This window comes from Octopus sinensis, linkage group LG14 (genome assembly GCF_006345805.1).
Source record: "Octopus sinensis linkage group LG14, ASM634580v1, whole genome shotgun sequence".
NCBI lineage: Eukaryota > Metazoa > Mollusca > Cephalopoda > Octopoda > Octopodidae > Octopus > Octopus sinensis.
Window position 1 is genome coordinate 29,313,053 of NC_043010.1, and position 22,858 is coordinate 29,335,910.

At 36.1% G+C, this 22,858-nt stretch overlaps 1 protein-coding gene across 1 annotated transcript in view; it reads left to right on the forward strand.

Annotated features, from left to right (window-relative positions):
- LOC115218768 (zinc finger protein 2-like) overlaps positions 1 to 21,698 on the forward strand; it is a 34,568-nt gene extending 12,870 nt beyond the window's left edge. The window contains exons 2-4 of the mRNA XM_029788697.2: positions 2,126 to 4,406; positions 5,220 to 6,205; positions 19,569 to 21,698. Of these exons, the coding sequence (XP_029644557.1) occupies positions 2,755 to 4,362 (1,608 nt within the window). The 5' untranslated portion in view covers positions 2,126 to 2,754 and the 3' untranslated portion in view covers positions 4,363 to 4,406; positions 5,220 to 6,205; positions 19,569 to 21,698. The remainder of the gene's footprint in view (positions 1 to 2,125; positions 4,407 to 5,219; positions 6,206 to 19,568) is intronic.
- The last annotated feature ends 1,160 nt before the right edge of the window (positions 21,699 to 22,858 follow it).

The window sequence follows — 22,858 nt, forward strand, 5'->3', positions numbered from 1 at the left end:
ATATATGTATATATGTGTATATATATATATATATGTATGTATATATATATGTGCATGTGTATATATGTATATATATATATACATATATACATGTGCATGTGTATATATGTATATATATATGTATGTATATATATATATGTATATTTGTGTATATATATGTACATATATGTATGTATATATATGTATATATAAGTATATATATATGTTTATATATATATGTATATATGTATGTGTATATAAATATGTATATATATATGTATGTATATATATATGTATATATATATATGTATGTATATATATGTATGTATATATATATCATCATCATCATCGTTTAGCGTCCGTTTTCCATGCTAGCATGGGTTGGACCATATATATGTATATAAATATATGTGTGTATATATATGTGTATATATATATAATATATATATATATATATATATATATATATATATATATATATATGTAGAAGGTTGAAAAGGAACACATGAGTTGATATATATGGAAAAAAAATGTCAAGGTAGAAAATGCTACACTAATTTTATAAAAAAATTTCAGTACCAGTTTCATTCATTGAGATTTTTTCAGCTGTAAGTATGGAAAACAATTAAATTTTAGAAAAATTATAAGAATATTTGCATAGTGTTCAAATACAAGTGGTATTTTCCTTGTTTCTGCCTGTTTCTGTCTCTCTTTGTGGGAAAACCATGCATATGTCTTCAAAACCTTTCATTCTTCAGGGGGTCAGTTTCAGACCCAATCAAATATGGCAGAAGTTCGAGAATATATCTTCCAAGACAGTAGTTATCCTGGTACTCAGTTTGTTTAACCTTGTTATCAACCAGCCCAATATAGTGCAGGCTGCAGTTAATGCACAACCTACACCTGAGAACAAGTGCTCAACTATTAATTTTGACAATTCTTCTCATGAAGGCCGTGCTTGTTGCCAAAAGAGTAAACAAGAGAGACAGAAACAGATAGAAACAAGGAAAATGCCACTTGTATTTGAACACTATGCAAATATTCTTTTAAAAACTTTTCCTTTCATTTTTCAAAAATTTAATTGTTTTCCGTACTTATAGTCGAAAAAGTTTCAGGTACTGAAATGTTTTTTATAAAATTACTTTACCATTTTCTACCATGACTTTTTTTCCATATATGTGTATATATATATATTATATATATATATATATATATAATATATATATATATATATATATATGTATGTATGTATGTATGTATGTATGTATGTATGTATGTATGTATGTATGTATGTATGTATGTATGTATGTATGTATGTATGTATGTGTGTGTGTGTGTGTGTGTGTGTGTGTGTGTGTGTGTGGTGTGTGGTGTGTGTGTGTGTGTGTGTGTGTGTGTGTGTGTGGTGTGTGTGTGTGTGTGTGGTGTGTGTGTGTGTGTGTGTATACATAGTACAAAGTAAGATAGGAGTTATGAGGGTAACCCACTATGGGATATCAGTTATCCACAATACATAGGCAGAATGAGATGTTTTTATCTATGGGCTGAAACAGCTGTAAGGAGCAGTTTATTTATATTATTCTTATGGTTTTATTAATTTGCATATTGATGTATATTTTTTTTGTTTGATTTTCATGTTCCTATTTATATAATTAATAAATAATATGAAATGGTAATATCTGTAAGTTGGTGTTTGAAATGAATTTGTTTCTCCATTTTCTTATTTGTATATATATATATATATATATATATATATATATATATTGTATATATATATATATATTGTATATATATATATATATATATATATATATATATATATATATACATACACATATATATATGTTTATGTATATATATATATATATATACATACACATATATATATGTTTATGTATATATATATATATATATATATATATATATACACACATATATATATGTTTATATATATATATATATATATATATATATTGCATAGTGATTGATTCAATGAACTATATTTCCTTTATTACAAATGTTTTTAGGTTTTGTGTTTATACCAAAAATCATTAATAATAATTTTAAAAAAGTAAAAGAAATAAATTTAAAATGTAATTATGACTTCTATCTTTCTTTCTTTTCTTTTTTTTTATGTAATTTTCAGATTTATAGCTGGTCTTGTTTAAGTGCAGTGATAACTACATGGTTGAGGTAGCATTTACCAACTGTTCATATTCGACTGCAGAAAAATCCCTGCTCTCACCCGAAACCTTAAAAAACTGGATGTAAACCCAACACAGAAAATAAAAATAAATGAAAAACCAAAATTAAACAGAAAAGGATTATTTGAAACAATATCTAAATTGCAATGGATATTTTTCCTATACAGAGAAATCTTTGTTTTTATAACACCTTCATTTCAAACTGGAACTGAACCTTTTTTAGCAAAATTTTCTACTCCACACAATTTCTTTTGTGAAAAATGTTAATGGCTGTTTAATCTTTGGATTCCATAATATGTCAGGAAGTTGAATTGAGAGAATACGAAAACAAAGTGGTGAAAAAGCTAAGGAGAAAAAAAAAATACCCCTTCCTTTTAAATGTCAACTATTGGAAGCTTCTAATGATGCTTTCCTTAATAGTTATAAATCATGTGGCACATCTATATATGAGTGTTTAATATCTTTGAATAGAGGAATATTTGTTTGAAGGAGGTTTATAATATGATATTCGTAAAAAAGTAACATCACAAAGTGATTTGAGAAATTAAGCCTTCATTTATCATTATAAATAATGTCACACTTGGGTGGGAAAACCATGCATATGTCTTCAAAACCTTTCGTTCCTCAGGGGTCAGAGTTTCAGACCCAATCAAATATGGCAGAAGTTCGAGAATATATCTTCCAAGACAGTAGTTATCCTGGTACTCAGTTTGTTCAACCTTGTTATCAACCAGCTGAACTAAGGCCCAATATAGTGCAGGCTGCAGTTAATGAACAGCCTACACCTGAGAACAAGAGCTCAACCATTAATTTTGACAATTCTTCCCATGAAGGCTGTGCTTGTTGCCAAAAGACATGTCAGTGCCCTAGCTGTACTGATGGTGGAAACGGTAATGGAAGTGGTGTTGGCACTAGCAATAGCAGCAATATAGGAGAACATAACATTTGCAATGTTAGTGAACAACCTGTCACCAATATGCCAATTCAGACGACTGGAAATGGAAAAAAGCAGCTATTTTGTGAATTTTGTGGAAAGAAATTTGTCCAAGAATATGTCCTGAAGGTCCACAGGCGTAAACATACTGGGGAAAAGCCATATGAATGTGAAATCTGCTCCAAGAAATTTGCCAGAAATGATACCCTACGCAAACACAAGAGAATTCATACTGGACAGCCAAACGGCAGCGTTTCTAATGTTGGTATCTCTCCTAGTTTGAGTTTAATGATTGCGCAAGGTGTTGTTGCCCAGGAAAATGGTGTAACCAATCCTGGGAACCCAGGCACTATGATGTCTTCTGTTTCTAATTCTCAGACGTCTCAGAGAAACAGTCAGAAATCATATACCTGTGACATTTGCTTGAAACCGTTTGCTCAGCGCCATTATTTACAGATCCATAAACGAACCCATACAGGTGAGCGCCCTTTTCACTGTCAGGTTTGTGAGCGAAGTTTCACCCGTAGAGACACACTGATTATTCATCAGCGGACTCACACTGGCGTGAAACCATTTCATTGTGAAATCTGCATGCAACAATTTGCACACAAACACAACCTCCAGATACACAAACGGAAACATACCGGGGAGAAACTGTTTCAATGTGACATCTGCGCTGAACTGTTCACACGCCGTGATTATTTACAAATTCATCGGCGGACTCATACAGGAGAGAAACCCTTCCAGTGTGATCTCTGTATCCAGAAGTTTGCCCGTCGCACCACATTGGAAATTCACAGACGAACACACACAGGGGAGAAGCCATTCCACTGTGAGTTCTGTGGGAAACAATTTGCCAATCGAGACAAGCTTCGCATACACCAGAGAACACATGTACGCAAGAAGCCACACCAGTGCACTATATGTCTAAAGAAGTTTGCACGGAGAGATACACTTGAAATTCACAGCCGGAGACACTCTGGCCTCAAGCCATTCCATTGTGACATTTGTCTGAAGAAATTTGCACAGAAAGATTACCTTCAGATTCATAAGAACACTGTGCACTCGGGACAGAAACCTTTCCAATGTGACCTCTGCACACAGAAGTTCTCCCGCCGTGATTCTCTGCAGCGGCACAAGAAAACACACTATAAACAGGTTGATGAAGTGCAGAAGGCCACATCTAGCATCACAAATAACAATGTGGAAGAGGTGCAGCCACTGAATAAATACTTATGGTTGTAAATTCAAAAATCAACTCAAGATGCAGCCAGTAATGCATTTATCAGGTAATTATCATCATCATCATCATTATCATCATTAACCTCAAAGGCTCAACTTTACTTTTCATTCTTCTAGGGTCAATAAAGTACCAGTTAAGTAGGGAGCTCAATGGTATTGACTAACCCTTTCCTCAAATTATTATAGGGATTGGCAAAATCGTTAGTGACAAAAAATACTTTGTTGTATTTGTTCCAGCTCTTTCATTCTGAGTTCAAATCCATCTAGCATCAACTTTACCTTTTATCCTTTCAGGGTCAATAAAATGAACCAATTGAGTACTAGGGTTGATGGTATTGAATAACCTCTTCCCTCCCAATTTGCTGGCTTTGTGCCTAAATTAGAAATCATTATTACTTTATGCAATAAGGCAGCAAGCTACCAGAAGCATTAGCACATTTGCAGCATTCTTCTGGATCTTTACATTTGGAGTTTAAATTCTGTTGCTTTTGACTTTTCACTCCATCCTTTCGGATTGATAAAATCAATACCAGTTGAGCATTGGGGTTGATGAAATTGATTAACTCCACCCACTAAAATTACTGGTCACCTGCCAAAATTTTAAACCCATTTCTATTTTATGCAATTAAATCTACATTGTACATATATGTGTAAGTTTGAGTGTGTGTGTGTGTGGTGTGGAGTGTATGTCCTACTTCAACCATGTACAACAGTTGACAGTGTAACATCAGAAAATGTTATTTATTTAAATACACATATTTAATAAGAACATACATAATACGTGTGTGTGTGTGTAAATATGAATGAAAATGTTGATGTGAACAAATCATTAATATGGTTCTTGTTATTTTGAAATCTAGGTTTTCTTTGATCATGAGGATGTTGGCTGCCATGACAACAGATGAGACTTCTTCACTATTTGCAATAACCTACTTAATTCTACCAGATAATCCGTTATTGTATTCCTATCAGAAGACCTTGTTATGCACTGTTAACAACTATACCAAGAATAAGTCTCTTTTATAGACATGTTATGTATTAACAACTGTCATAACAACTCTACCAATGGGCTTTACCTTAGCAACTCCACCAGAAATACTCTGATATAGCAGCAGCTTTGGCTCTAAAATACCAAGAACCTAGTAATTCTGCCAAAAATACATTATTCTGCCAAATCTACTGAAGCAACATTACTAGTTAATTAAAAAATTAGGGGTGTGATTCCCCTGACCTGTCCACAACCATTAAGATTGCCTCATTCATCACTATTGGTATAATTAATTACAATTTCTTGGATCATTGCATCAGATTTGTTAACGCTCATGTTACTACCAAAAATATGGTCATTGGGAACTCAAATGAAAAGATATTAATGAAATTTATGTCAAAGCGACTTTTTGGGGGTTGACTAACAAAAATCAAAAAAGGAAAAAGTTAAAAAAAAACAAAAACAAAATTTTATCATAGCAGTTTTGTGAATAAAGATGATGTCTGGTACAATCTACAGAAACCACTCACTGTAATGAAAGTTCTATCCAGAAACAGTTCTGCCATATGGACCACAAAGAATCAACCACAATAATTCAACCAAAACTAACAAACTACAAATACTCTAACCTTAGGAATTATGTCCAGAACTAATTTGTTATTACAGCAGCAGTATTCAAAACACTTTCCTGTAGCAAAAAAAAAAAAAATGGCAGTGAATAATTACAATTTTACCAAAGTTTTCCTGCACAGGCTTCCTGACAACCCCTACAGTACCGAAGCTATCCTGCTGCTGTGTGATTTACAACAAGCTTTTCTATAATATACTCTCGAGGGCTCCCATACTTTTGTTACAGAGGTGAGTGTTAAGAAGCTATTTAATGCAAGCAAATGAACAGTTAATTATGTATATTTGTTTCTGAGGTAAGGAATTGAAAGATAATGGTGATACGTTGTATTTGTACCTTTTAGTATTTCAGGGACCATTAACATTTGCTTTCCCTACATCATCACTATGGCAACCAGAAGCATATGTGGAGAAGGTGGTTATATTATCTGTTAATCTGTTTTTGTTAGTGTATTTTTTTTCAAAGATCTGACTGAATTAAAACAAACAACTCCCAACTTCATTATTGAGATATTTAATTAGTCAATATTCAAGGCAGCTTCGAAGTATATATATATATATATATATGTGCGCATACATATATATGTGTGTATATATATATATATATATACACAAACACACATACATGTATATATATATATATACTATACATGTATGTGTGTGTGTATATATATATATATATATTATACATGTATGTGTATATACATATATAGATAGATATATATATACACATACATGAATAGTATATATATATATATTTATATTTGTATATATACACACATGCATGCACACACACACACACATATACACAAGGTGCAGGGATGGCCATGTAGTTTAGAAGCTTGCTTCCCAAATATGTGATTTCAGGTTCAGTCCCACTGCTCTCACCTTGGGCAAATGTCTTTTTCTGTAACCCCAGGCCATCTTGTGAGTAAATTTGGTAGACAAACTGAAAGAAGCCTATATATGTATGTGTGTGTGTGTGTGTGTCCTCCATAGTCTTGACATAGTGTGATAGTCAAAAGTAAATGTAGTTTATTTCCAATATTTCATAAAAAAACATGTCTAGGCATGGGGAAGTATTACTTTGCTTGGAAACAGGTGAGGGTTGGTGACAGGAAGGGCATCCAGCCATAGAAAATGTGCTCAGTGAATTCCATCTGACCCATCCATGCATAGAAACGTTCACATTAAAATGATGAGGGTACCAAAGCAACCTTTTCTTTCATTAATAACAATAAATTAATAACATTAAATTACGAAATAGTTATTATAACGAAAGCCAATAATTCTGATGAACCTGAATAAATTCAAAATATCTATTTTAAAGGCATCCAGTGGTCACAAGTAGAAGAATCCCTATGTATTCATGCTAATTTCATAGATTTCTTCTTGGATTCAAATTAGGAGAGAAAAGAAAAGCTATCTGGAAATAATATATACTTTTTTAAAGTTCTAGTTTAACACTATGTTTTGTTGAGAACATATATATATATATATAATGTACTGCAAGTACTTATACAGTCTTTGGATGTGCAGAGTGCTTATTAATTAATGATTCATTAATTGGTTGATTAATGAGGTGTACATTTGGCACTCTAGTTGAGCTCTCTGTTAACCAAATATTCATAATAAGCATGCGTGCTATTGAGGTGATAGCCTGGATTGGACAAATCCTTACTATTTTACCATGCTGGTATGGGTTGGACATCACAGTCCAAGTCAGTTCTAGATCAGTGTTATTGCTTTCTTAGATGGGTTGGTAACCACAATTTGTCATATATCTAAAATTCTTACTGAAGCATATATATATTGTTTATTAAAAATGAACTATATATATATAGTCCCATGAAACTATATATTATGAAATGAAACTGCATAGATATGTGTGTGTGTGTATGTGGTCCTTGCGAACCCTACAAGGACATTTAGAGGTAGAACTATATATTTTGGTAAGAAGTGTATATTTCCTACCAGAAGTTGGTTCTACTTGAAAGACCCATGTCATTTAGACATATCTACAGAGGACTCTTCATGTAGAATAGTGCTCACAGAACCTTAATGAACAAACCTGTGTCATTTAGAGGTAACCCCAGTGAATCCTGCTAGAATAGACGTATGTTATTTGGGGGTAGTCCTTGTTAACTCTTCTTGAACTGACCCATTGGAAGTCAGCAATTATATTCTGACGACATGATGAAGTTCAGCTATGATCAACACACTCACACACTTATGTATGTATCTCTACATGTATACGTATACACTTAAAAGACATGCACATACACACACACTCATACACTCACAAAACACAATGTAACTATTCCTCAACCAAATACAAGAAATAAAATAGTCTCCCTAGTATATTTAATCATCATCATCATCATTTAATGTCCCCATTCCATGCTGGCATAGGTTTGACACTTTGACAAGATCTGATGTGTCAAAGGATAGCATCATGCTCCAGTGTCTGTTTTGGCTTAGTTTCTGTCACTAGATGCCCTTCCTAATGCCAACCATTTTACAAGACTGGGGTCCTTTTTCATGCCAGCTGTACTATTGAGGCTGCTACACAATTTGCAGAATTACAAAGCCAGGGGAATGGGACCAGCTTCATGCTAGGGAACAAGATAATTGAACTATGAGAAGTAGGGGTGGTGGCAGTGCAGGTTCTTGTAGAGGATCTGCGTGGCTTGTCACTTCTTGTAGGGGAAGTGGAAGCTGCAAGATAGAGAGAGAGATAATAGCGATGAGGTGCGTAGATGGTCCAAAAGGCTAAAGGTGTATTGAAGAATTGGTTTGCGAGATTGTATGAGAAGGAAAGACTGCCAAACTGGGTAGGGTTGAAGGGTGGATGAGCAAGGAGCCATGGGTTGGAGCAGATGGATGGATGCAGAAGAGGAGTGTGAACTGCAAGGGTAGATGTTATAGTTGTCATGGTGAGGAGGACAAGAGGGAAGGATGACATGGTTGGGTAGTCTGTAGGTTCCTGGGGATGAAGAACAGGTGAGCCTAATGCATGGGATGTGAGGGAATGAGTCACAGTAATGTAGTTGGAGAGCACAATACTTTCAGAACTCAGTTTTGCTGACTAGGACAGGTCTTTTCAAGAACCTCATATTGTCAGAGATCCTGGTCCTTTGTCATCTCCATCAGGCTCAGATTCCTGAGGTCAACCATAACCACTTCATCCTATGTCTTCTTGGGTCTCTCTCATCTGCAAGTTTTGACCACATTTAGTGATTGGCATTTCTTTATGTAGCTGTCATTATCCTCATCCATCATTTGCTCACATCAGCACCGTCTTTGTTGTATACATCTGATTCCTCTTTTACCCAGTTTTTCACTCAGCACCTTTGTACTTATTCTTTCTTGCACATTCACATTGCACATCCAACTAAGCATGTTCACTTCATTTCTTTCCAGTCTTCTTAAGTCCTCTGAATTAAAAGCCCATATGTCACTACCATGAAACATTGCAGTTCTAATATAAGCATAGTACAGTCTGTCCTTCATCAGTTTCTCTTAGGGAAAAGGCTATTATTGTCAGCAGTGGTATGAGGGTGGTCTGATAAGTTCATAGACTGGCTGGCTATCAAGGAGTGATGTTAGAGCTGTGAAATCTTGCATTTCAACCCTTCTTATTAATAACTGCATTATTTCTTTCCAGGTAATCTGACATATGACTATTCAAAGAAGACTTCAAAAGTAGCTAGTAGTAACTTCTCTTGCAGAAAAAGGGTTTAGCCCCTCAGGGACATACATGCTAACGTGGTTGCTACCTTAGGGGATAACTCTGCAGCTTTATAAAAGGAGCTGCTGAATTTAGGAGGGGAAGGGTGAATCTTGAAGATGACCCAAGGTCTGGATATCCTGCAGCTGCTATTGCCAAGGAAAACATTTGTTGTGTTCACCACATGGTGATGGGCAATTGACTGTAAATCAAATAGCCAATGCTGTTAGCATATCCTATGAGAGAGTTGAGAATATTCGCACAGTGAATTTGGCATGATGAGGGTTTCTGCTCAGTGGATGCTGTCTTCTGACACCTGATCAAAAGTGCACCGGGCTGATCACATCATGGGAAAATCTGATATTGTTTGAAGAAGACCTAGTTGGTTTTCTTGAATGTTTCATAAACCAGGATGAATTTTGGGTTCATCATTTTGTGCCAGAGACAAAGAGACAATCCATGTAGTGGAAACACTCTCCTCACCTACTCCGAAGAAGACCAAGGTCGATTGATCTACAGAGAAGGTAATGGCCTCAGTTTTTGAGATGCAAAAGGCATTGTGTTTATTGACTATCTTCAAAAGGGCCAATGAAGAGTACTATGCCAACTTGCTGAAGCATTTATATGCAAGGCTATCAAGATCAAACGCCCAGGAAAACTGACAAAAGGGGTGTTGTTCCCTCAAAACAATGCTCCAGCATACAAATCTTTGGTATCAATGGCTACTGTACTTGACTGTGGCTTTGGACTGGTTGATTACTCTCCCTATTCTCCTGATTTGACCCCATCTGACTATCATCTGTTCCCCAATATGAAACAACACTTGACTGGGAGCCAGTTTGCAGTGATGATGTCATATCTGCCGTTGATGACTTTCTGACGAACAGGATGAAAACTTCTTCATCAATGGGATCCATTGTAGCACTCTGGCCACTATACTTTCAGAGCAATCACCTCATTCGCTTATTACCTTTCCTAAGTAGCAAAAGCTATCAACTATTTCTAGTGAACTGTTTGGGCATTTCAGATACTCAGTTTTTCATATGCTTGTATGAACTGCTCCAGTTCATCTACCACACCTGAAGCTTATATTTTCATATAGTCTGTCAGTAATTTGACTAGATCTCTTGTGTGTTAATAGCTTCTATCAAGTACAGTGTATGAAGTTTATTCTTACTTACTGAAACCTTAGTCTATGCTAAGTATATTTTAAGGCCTCTTAATTTCAGGTTTAGCTTCCATGTGTGGAGTTTCTTCTCTAATTCCCCTATGTATTCACTTATAAGAACTAGATCTTCAGTGTATAGGAGTTCCCATGAATAAAAATTGTTAAACTCCACTGTGATAGCTTGTAGGACTATGATGAATAAGAAAGGACTGAGGACTGAACCTTGATAGACTCCAACTTCATCACTGAAGCCATTACCAACTCTCACTTTACTTGCTAGATGTCCTTCCTAATGCCAACCACTTTACAGTGAGTACTGGGTGTTTTTCTCATGCCACCACACTAGTGAGGTTGTCATGCAGCTCACAAGACTGAAACCTGAGAAGAGGTGGTGGTGGCAAGGGGCAAATTTATGCTGGGAGAATAAGGCATAGAGAGGGATAAAGTATGAGAGAAAAGGGTCTGAGCAGAACAGGTTCCTTGCTGTAGAGGAGAAAAATAAAGTACTGGGGTCAGTTTAATCCACAAACTTCTCTCTTTTAAATTTCTGATCTTATATTTGTGTTAGAAAATTATTAGAGCAGTAGATTCGCAGAACCATTGGTACATTATATAAAATGCCTTGTGGTGTTTACTTATGGGACTTGATATTCTGAGTTCAAATCTTACCAAACTTTTCCTTTTATCTTTTTGGTGTTAGCAAAACAACTGGTGTCAATTTAATCAACACCTATAAATTTCAAGCCTTATACCGATGTTAGAAATAATAATTATTATTAATAAGTATGATAGAAATAGTAGAGCAATGGATAAAATGGCTGACATTATTTAGTTTTGGCTCTCTGTATTCTTTGTTCAATTTTGAGTTTGATTTCACTCTTGCAGAGTTACTCAAATGTGCACCAATGGTTAATCTAGGCCTCTTACAATTGACTGTATTTCTTTCCACTTTCTACATGTACAAGTTTGCCAAATATAAAAAAATCACTTCACCATATCATTTCATTATCATATCAACCCTGAGTAAGCAAGCATGAACATGTATTAAAAGACATTCCATCTGTGATCATCCAATCTTTTAGTCAGTATGTCTTGTGGTCTTTCCTGTTTTAAGATAGTAGATTGTGATGTGAGAGATATTTAGCTTCTATTTTTAGCTGGTTAAGTGGTAAACATGTCGGGCTCTTGTTTGGTGATGGAGGAATAAACTGTTCAATTATTGTTGGGATAAATAACCCAGAGTATTTGACTCATTGCTTTACATCTGGGGCTCAGATCATGCTCAGTTTTCTTTTAGTGTGGCTATGTGTAAGAAGCTTGTTTTCCCACCACATGCTTTTGGGTTCAGTCCTGGACAAGTGCCTTCTACTATGGTAAAGCCTTTGTGAGTGGATTTGGTAGATGGAAACTGAAATAAAACTGTCATATGTATATGTGTGTGTGTGTGTGTATTTATCTCCCCACCACCACCGCTTGACAACTAGAGCTGGTTTATTTATATCCCTGTAACTTCAGCAAAAAGAGATTGATAGAATAAGTACCAGGCTTAAAAAGAGAGAAAATAAGCACTGGAGTCGATTCATTCAACTATAAGAGCTCTTTAAGGCCGTGCCCCAGTATTGCCGCAGTCTAATGACTGAAACAGATGAAAGGTACATGGTAAAAGATCATGATGATCACAAGGTCATGGTTTTCATTCCTGGACCAGATGATGCATTGAATCCTTGAGCAAATCACTAGAAATCTTACCAAAATGAACAATAGGAGTCTGGCCTGCTCCCCAGCTGACCAGCTCCGGTCAAACAATCCAACTCATGCCAGTATGGAAAGTGGACATTAAACAATGATGATGATGATTGTTATTTTGATTGTTTGTCCTTGTTTTCAGGTTAGTGGTTGTTTATGATTGAGATATAATTTTTTTAGAACACTTGTTTTTGATTTTTGATGGGTGTATTTTCTATTTTGACCAATGAAACATCCTTGTCTATAATTTCTGTTAATTCTATTCAAAGTTTTCTTTAATTATATCAACAACTTTGATGGGTGGAAATAGGTTATTTTCTTGTAGTTATGCAGCTATATTGTATTGGGTGGCGAGATGGCAGAATCGTTAGCACGCCAGGTTAAATGCTTAGCGGCATTTCGTCTGCCGCTACATTCTGAGTTCAAATTCCGCTGAGGTCAACTTTGCCTTTCATCCTTTCAGGGTCGATTGAATAAGTACCAGTTACACACTGGGGTCGATGTAATCGACTTAGTCCCTTAGTCTCTCATTGTTTGTACCCTCTATGTTTAGCCCCTTGTGGGCAATAAAGAATTAAAAATGCAGCTATATTGTATTGGGTGGTATCAATAAGTTCCTGGATTACTTGTGTTTAATAAAAAATAGATTATTTATCCAAGTTTTAACATCATCTCCTTCAAAATAGTCACTTTGCACAGCAGTACACCGATTGCAGTGTTCCTGCCACTTTTGGAATTTGGCCTGGAAGTCATTTTCCATAAGCGAGTCAAGGACCTTTTGGAATTTGCTCTGGAGATCAACAATGGTGTTAAAATGGCAATGAGCATGCGTTGGACTGTACCCCATCTACTTCTCCCATGTGATGTCCTTCGATATTGTTTACAACCATTGACAAACTAATAATCCTGATAATGTACATACTCGCATATCAACATACCTGTATCTCTCTCTATATATATGCATGTCATCATCATCATCATCATCGTTTAACGTCCGCTTTCCGCGCTAGCACGGGTTGGACGGTTCGACCGGGTCTGGGAAGCCAGGGGCCGCTCCAGGCTCCAGTCTGAATCTGGCAGAGTTTCTACGGCTGGATGCCCTTCCTAACGCCAACCACTCCGTGAGTGGATTGGGTGCTTTTTACGTGCCACCTGCACAGGGGCCGGAGGGTCCGGCATCGTCACGATCGGTTCGAGCATTTTAACGTGTCAGCGGCACGGGGGCAACGAGGTCCGGGGTACTTTGGGGATCGGGGTACTTTGGGGATCCAGGTACTTTGGGGATCCGGGGTACTTAGAATGGGTAGGGGGTATGTGGAATTGCTGCAGAAAGCAGCCCGGGTCTTTGTAGTCACAGCATATCTCCAGAGATCTCGGTCCTTCGCCATTGCCTCAGTGAGGCCCAATGCTCTGAGGTCATGCTTGACCACCTCATCCCATGTCTTCCTGGGTCTACCTCTCCCCCTGATACCTTCAACTGTTTGGGAGTGGCACTTCTTCACACATCTCTCTTCATCCATCCGCAGCACATGACCATACCATCGCAAGCGTCGCTCTTGCACACCACATCTGATGCTTCTTATATCCAGCATTTCTCTCAGGATACTTACACTCTGTTTTGCGTGCACACTGACACTACACATCCAGCGGATCATGCTAGCTTCATTTCTTTCAAGTCTACGCATGTCTTCTGCAGTCACAGCCCATGTTTCATTACCGTGAAGCATGGCAGTTCGCACACATGCATCATACAATCTACCTTTTGCTCTGAGGGAGAGACCTTTTGTTGCCAGTAGGGGTAGGAGCTTTCTGAACTTTGCCCAGGCTATTCGTATTCTAGTGGTGATACTCTCTGTGCATCCACCTCCGCTACTAACTTGGTCACCCAGATAGCGGAAACTATCAACTACTTCTAGTTTCTCTCCCTGGAGTGTGATGGAATCTGTTTTCTGAGTGTCTGTTGTGTCTATTGTCCCTGTGCATCTGCCGCACATGAAAGCTATCTTATCTGTTAATTTCCCTTTAATGTTGCTGCACCTCTTATGTGTCCATAACTTACATTGGGTGCATCTTATGGAGTTTCTACCTGTACCTTTCCTACAGGTTGAGCAGGGCCACCTACCCGAGGGGATGTGTGCTGAGTACCTCTTGCTGCTTACTAATACTTTGGTCTTTGCTACATTTATTCTAAGGCCCTTTGATTCCAACCCTTGCTTCCACACCCGATATTTTTATATATATGTATATGCATATATATATATATATATCATTATCATCATCATCGTGATATATATATATATATATATAAATTTAATATATGAATTCAAGTAATCCAGTAGTACTCATAAAAATAGCTCCTTAATGTATCATTCTACAAAACAATATAGAATATATAGTGTAATACAAGGGAAAATGATAAGGAGTGTATAAAGTGTATAAAGTCACACATGACAAAAATAGTTTGAAATTTTATTTAACAATAAGAAAATTTGAATGTTACAACAAATTGTTTTGTAACTTAAAAACATGTAAATGATTTATATTATTATATCTAATAATAAATAAATTACTTACATATTTGCATTCATGCAAAATGCAAAAAATCCTTCTAAATAATGCAGAATTTAAGTTATGTCTTCATGAAAGAAGGTCTTTGTTAAATTTAACCAGGACTTTCATCCAAGTATTTGTCTGTCACTTATGACTTTATATTATCATCATCATCATCAACATTTAATGTCTAACCCATGCTGGCATGGGTTGGATGGTGTGATCAGAGCTGGCAAGCTTGGGGGCTGTGTGCATAACTATTTGTGTGTGTGTGTCTGTGTGTGTGTGTGTGTGTGTGTGTGTGTGTGTGTGTGTGTGTGTGTGTGTGTGTGTGTGTGTGTGTGCTGTTCATGTTTTTGGCTGAGTCTTATTCTTGATTCTTTAATCCATCTCTTGAGTTAGAAAAGTGTGGTTAGATTTTCTAGTATTAGTAGTAGTAGTAGTATTAATAGTCTTGTGAGATAGTCTCAAGTAAACATCAGTCAGTAACAACACAGGTAGACTTTTCAATACTCACCTGAGTGATATTTAAAGAGTCATTCAGCTGGCCAGAACTGGAAGTTGTGTATTTCTTGGAATTGTTTAAAAACTGGTATTAGATGTAGGAATGGCTCCTACAATTGTTGTCTCTTTACCCTTCTCATATGACCCATATGAAGTTTAGAAATTTTTCATCGATTATTGAATTGAAATTCAATAATCCTCACCTCATATAAACCAAGTGGCAATTGGTTTTGTTTGTTGATGCTGCTGATCTCATTGTTGTTGTTGGGTGTACTCTGACACTACTGTATGAGTCTTTGAAGAAAATCATCATTGTTGTCGTCATCATCATCATCACAATTATTATCATTGTTACCATTATTTTCATAATCATCATGACCATCATTTATCCCTCTTTTTAGACCGATACCAGTTTTGTACTGTGTCAATTTTTTATAATCCCTCACTCCCTACACAACCTATAAATTTGCAGCCTTGTGCGATATGTGAGAAATCGTAATCATCATTGTTATCATCATCATTATCATCATTATTATTGCGATATTTTGTTTGTCTTTATGTTCTGAGTTCAAATTCTGCCGAGGTCGACTTTGCTTTTCATCTTTTCAGTTGTGTACTGGGGTCGATGTAATCAACTATCCTCCTCCCCCAAATTTCAGGCCCTGTGCCTATAGTAGAAAGGATTATTATTATTATTATGGTATTTTTTTTGTCTTTACATTCTGAGTTCAAATTCCTCCAAGGTCGGCTTTGCTTTCATTCTTTTGGTGTTGATAAATTAAGTATCAATGAAACACTAGAATCAATGTAATCAACTTATCCCCTCCCGCAAAATGGCTGCTCTTGTGGCAAAATTTGAAACCATTATTATTATTATTATTATTATTATTATTATTGCAGTATTTTGTCTGTCTTTACATTCTGAGTTCAAATTCCGCTGACTTAGCCTTTCATCCTTTCAGCATCAATAAATTAAGTACCAGTCAAGTACTGCGGTCAGTGTGATTGACCATCCCTCTCCCCTCACATTCCATGCCTTGTGCCTATAGTAGAAAGGATTATTATTATTATTATTATTATTATTATTATTATTATTATTATTATTAAGGCAGCGAGCTGATAGAATTGTTAGCTTGCCAGACAATATGCTCAGTAGCATTCCTTCTGGTTTTACATTCTGAGTTCGATTTTGCCTTTGGTCTTTCTGGAGTTGATGAAATAAGCACTAGTTGAGAACTGACATTGAAGTAATTGATTGCCCCCTCCTTCAAAATTTAAGGCCCTGTGGCTATCAATAAAAGGATTATTATAGGGCAGCAAGTTGGTAGCATTGGAAAGAATGCTTTTCAGTATTTATTCCAGCTCTTTACATTATGAGTTCAAATCCTGCTAAGGTCATCTTTGCCTTTCATCCTTTCAGGGTCAATAAAATAAAGTACCAGTCAACTACTGGGGTTGCTGGCCTTGTGCCTAAAGTAGGAACTATTGTTATTATTATTGTTAAAGGCAGCAAGCTGGCAGAATCAAATGCGTTGGGAAAAATGTTTAGCAGCATTTCTTCTGAATTTATGTTCTGAGTTCAAATTCCGTTGGAGTTGACTTTGCCTTTCATCCTTTTGGGGTCTATAAATTAAGTACCAATGAAACATTGGGGTTGATGTAATTGACTAGTCCCCTTCCCCAAAATTTCAGGCCTTGTGCCTATAGCAGAAAGGATTATTATTATTATTATTATTATTATTATTATTATCATTATTATTGTTGTTTTTGTTGTTATTGAAATGGACAAGTACAAATGGTTGAGTACCAGATTAAATGGATTAGATTTATGGTATACTGAATTGACTTTTCATTCTTATGGGGTTGTTGTTGCTAAAAATATGTACCAGTCATGTACTGGGGTTCATTTATATTAGAAATTACTATTACAGTGGTTGCATGTCTTTTGGCAGTTTTTCTCTTTTTATTGAGTTTCAGTCTTGGATTAGGTTCAATGCATGCTTGTGCAGTTGGTACTTCAGGGATGTTGCCAGATGCTCACTGCACTCTAGCATCTGGATGGCATCACCAGTGGAAAGTCAGCCCTAGCATTTAGTAGAATATTAATGTTGGATATGAGCAATGTGGCCTGGGATTGATTCTGACCGTCAGCATTTACAGTTTAAGTTGTCTCTTTTGGAGGAATTTTAAGTTAAATAATGTGGACAGTTTTCAAAAGTTCTTGATTTGGCAGTACTACAAGGTGGAATTAGAGGAAACTTTGCTGGTTTGGTATAAACCCTGACAGGCAGAGCCATAGTGGAGCTGCTGGCAACTAAATTAATCTGAGATGTGAGGAGATTGACAGAACCTGGCACTCACTTGTTTAGCATACACAAATTGTTAATTTGTGAGCTTATATTGAACAACTGTTATTACATCTGAGACAGATCCAGCTATCAGCGTAAGTTAACATAAAGACTGATGCACCACTTCCCTTCGAAAAGGATGAGTGGTTTGTCTTTCTCTGTTATGTAAGGTGGATGAGAATGGTGAAATTTACTTGGCTTAATGGGGCTATACTAACTAGGTGGCTGTATTAATAGCAAGAACTGGGAGTTAAAGTTTACTTATTTTTGTCATACCAGAGTAAATGGGATGCCCTAATATCCCTACAAGATTGTCACCCCCATTTTTAGAATTTTTTTTTGTTATTTTTTTGTTGTATACTGTTAATCCTATCTAGTGTTATCTATTTAGGTATCTCAGGAGGGTCATCAATTAGTTAACTGATTAAATAGTTAACCATTTGATAAGTAAATAATAAAAGATGAAATAGACCAGTGTGTGTTTGTGTGTTTATTATTGGCAAAATGACCCTCCCAAGATACAGGAAAATATGTTTCAACACATGAGTTCTCATCAAGAACCTTGCAAACCAAATACAAAAACTAAATATTAATGTATCATTATTGCTTTTTTGATCCCACCCCTTTACTCGATGTAACCCCCCCCCACTGTTTCTTGTTTGTTTTTTCCTCTTTTTCTTTTGTATTTCATTTTTGTACTGACCCCAGCATTTTGGGCTGTTGTAGCCAATAATCATTATCACACCAGACAAAAACTTAGCAGCATTGCTTCCAACTCTTTACATTCTGAGTTCTTTACATTCATCTCTAATGAATGAAAGACTTTGCCTTTTGTCCTTTAAGGGTTTGAAGGGGTTTGATAAAAATAAGTGGCAGCTGTGCACTGGGAATCAACTTGTCCCTTTTCTCAAAATTGCTGGCCTTGTGCCAAAATTAGAAAGATTACTATTATCATTATTATTAGTTTTTTTATTATTATTACAATGAATGCCAAATTTCCCTCATATTACACTTCTCTTAAGCATGGAAAGGGCTACTTTAGATAGTGTAGTCATAGAGATAACTCTAAAATGCCAATGGGATAGTCATGGGTAGAATGCCTTTTGATCATAGGTTTGCTTGATCAAGGTTGGCCTGGCGCTAAACAACAACTTCTGATATTATTCTTGCTTATTTTGATGAGCATGAATATCATCAAAACTTGTTTTGTCTTCTTGAAAAGGAAAATATCCTCCTCCCTCCCCCAAATTTCAGGCTCCATGTTTGCAAAATAAAAAAATTAAAATTAAAAAAAACCCATTCTTCTTATAGTAATTCCTTCCCTGTAAACCAAAATTTCCTGTGTCTACTTCTTTCAGTCTCTGTTGTTGGATCTGCTTCGTTATGTCACAAATGCCATAAGAAAAGACACATACAACATCCACCCCCTCCCTCTATACATCTGAGGTTTGTTATGTATGTAAAGAGTTCATATAATTGGTTCTGGTTTAGGTGCAAGTTTTTTTTTTTATGTGTATATTTTAATTTTATCTTTTCTTTTTTCTGTAGATCATGTTACTGCTGCTGTTGCTGCTGCTGGTTTCATGTAGTGCCAATATAAAAATGTTGTTGTTGTTGTTGTTGCTATTGTTTTTGTTGTTGTTCAGCCTCAAACTATCTCCGATGTAGTTGCAGACCAGGGAGCAAACAAATATAAATAAATATATGAAATAAACAAACATGACTCTACACAGTATATTCAGAACACTTTATTTTTTCCAGCTACAATCATCCCATACTTATACAAGAATATTTTGACTACATTATCTAGTGTGCACTTTCCTTTCTCAAGATATTAGGGTTTGATTTAAAAAATTAAAAAATAAAAAAAACTTTTAGTGGCTGTTTCCAGCTGGTTGAGCAAGCAGTACGTAAAGGCTCCCTCATAAAGGTGTTGGTAGTGATAGTAGTAATAATAGTAGTAGTTGTAGCAGTATAAGTGTTGGTGGTGGTAACTGTAGTGGAAGTGGCGGTGGTAGTTGTAGTTGCAATAGCAGTGGTGACAGCAGTATGGTGGTAGTGGTGATAGGATAGGAGTCTATTGTCATTCATGGCTCTGTTAGCTAAGCTGAACATCCATGAACTTTTTAGTACCAAAGGTAAATTCCAGATGGATAAGTAAGAACTTAGATGGGTGAATCCTCCTCCTCCCCCGCCCCCTCCTCCTCCCCCGCCCCCTCCTCCTCCTCCTCCTCATCATCATCATTTTATGCCGACTTCTCATGCTATCAAGTTGAGACAGGTCATCACAGTATGAGATAGTTAATATTTGGAATCACATCTCACTTGTAATATTCAATTCTTGACTTGGTTTCTACAGCTGGATACCCTTCTTAATGTTTGCTACTTTACAGAGTGTACAGGGGTTTTTTTTATTGTTGCTCCGGCACTAGAAAAGTTGTGATATCCTTGTGACAACATCATAAGGTTCACTCAACTTGATATGCGCTGAAATAATGAATTTAAGCAATTTCATAATCATGTAACTCATATTAAATTATTTCTGAGTTCAAATTTTGATGAGGTTTACTTTACCTTTCATGCTTTTGGGATCAATAAAATAAGTACTTTACCATTATTGTTCTTATGAAATAAAGTACCAGTTGAGCATTGGGGTCAGTGAAATCAAATAGTCCTCTCCTTCAAAATTTTAGGCCTTGTGTCTATAGTAGAAAGAATTAAATTACAGTTTTAGTATTAAGGGTCAAATCGTTTTTACGTTTTTTAGAAACTTCTTTCCATGGATGGTTTAAAATTTCAATGCAGGTAAGGTGTCATTTGCAGTTAAGGAGGTTTCCATTCTGTTGTATATCGTTGCTTGGTCTGCTGGAAATAGCAGCTAAATCTCTTTCAAATTACACTCTGTGATCTTTAAACAAATGAGAAGGGCACATTGAATAACTTAGTCCTAGATAAACTGCTGGAAATATAAATGGAACAGTTGTGGTTGGAGTAATTTTGATATTAAGTCTATTGTTTCAGGGTTGACTTGGGGGCTAAAGAGCACATCTGACTTTGTGACTGTGTGTGTTTGTATAGAGAAGAGATCAGATAGGCCACTGAAAAGACCAGTAATGCCAAAAAAGAGTATTTGTATATGAGGCACACTGTTCCTCACATGCCTAGCACTCCACCATACTGTGGTAATAGTAGTGATGACTACACCTCCAACCAACCCAATGTGAAACAAAATAGGTCAAAAGGGTAGCTACTCTATGGTCGCCCCATGTGCTAGAAACAACAACTAAATCTCCCCTAGCACATTAAAAGAAATGGAAAGGACACACTGGATAATGTATGTCTGAAAAAAAAAAGAACAAAGTAGGATGGTTAAGGATGGAACATCACGGTTCACTTGAGGTCTAAACAACAACAGCATGAAAAATAAATATTGCAGTAGCAGCAGTAGTAGTGTTAGTGGTGATATTATTAGTGACTCTGTCATTCCTAAATGCTTGATAATCATGGTAGTAGTGGTGGTAGTGGTGGTGGTGGTTGTAGTAGGTAGAGGAGGTGACACTCCTAACACCAAGATATTTTATGAAATACTATTTATTTCATTGTTTGTTTGCTTAATCTATCTGTACTGTTGCCATTTTGTATATTTAATAAAGAAGTATTCCATTAGTAGAATATTAAGTGTTGTGTTGAGTCTCTTTTCTTATCCTTTTTATTATTTTTTTCCCCCGTTTATTTTGCTTTGAGTTGGAAGGTGGACATCACCTTTACCTTCCAACTCAATGGTAACTGTTTCAGCATCAGATGGTTGTAAGTAAGCATCACTGTCATACAAGTGATTTTGTTTGTTTCCAGTCTTCTGTGGAAAATATATCTGGCCTTGGGAAAATATATGACTATGCTTGAAAGCAGGTGAGGATTGGTGATAGAAAGAGCATCCAACTGTAGAAAATCTGCTTCAACAGATTCCATCTGAACTATGCAAGCATGGAAAAGTGAACATCAAATGACGATGGTGAAATAGTGATTAGAGTATCAAATAAATTGCCTTACTGTCTTTGTTTCAACTCTTTTTCTTTTCACTCTGAGTTCAAATCCCACTGAGAACAACTTTGCTTTTTGTCCTTATTGGGTTAACAAAATATCAATCCAAGGCATAGACTTGACAGAATTATAATAATGTTGTACCATCAGATACCTTGCTGTATTTGTTCCAGCTCCTTGTGTTATAGATCCAAATCCCACCATGGCTTGCTTGTGTAATTGATTTAATCTGTCGTCCTGTTTAACACCACCATCCAGCATCTTGCGTGCCTTTTGTTAAGTGCACTCAATGGCAAGCATTCAGGCCAGGTCTCTAGTTTGTGCATCTTTGCATGTGAATTCGTGTGTGTGTGTGTGAATTTGTGTGCGCATGTGTGTGTACGTGTACGAGTTCGTGTATGTATTTATGTGTCTTCTTTTAAGTGTGTGTGTTATTGTTTTAGTTTTTGCATTGGCGATTTCATGTGGAATGACCCGTACGATCTATCGTTGTTTTGTGCATTGTGTTGGTTCGAGTTTATTGTAGAACCAGTGCTACTTGATGTTTGAAGGCTTCAATGTACGTGTAATGTGTTTTTGGTTTTGTCAGATCAAATTAAAGGTTTAGGTGCACATTTTTAGTCTGTTGTTCAAACCGACTTGACTGCCACCCATTTCTTGGACATCATACTTGACCTCGCAAACGGCCTCTACGATGTCTAATGTAAGCCGAATAAGACTATAAAATACATTCACAAACATTCCAATGACCCACAGCCTATAACCAGCCACCTTGTCGATGATATATCATAGTGCAC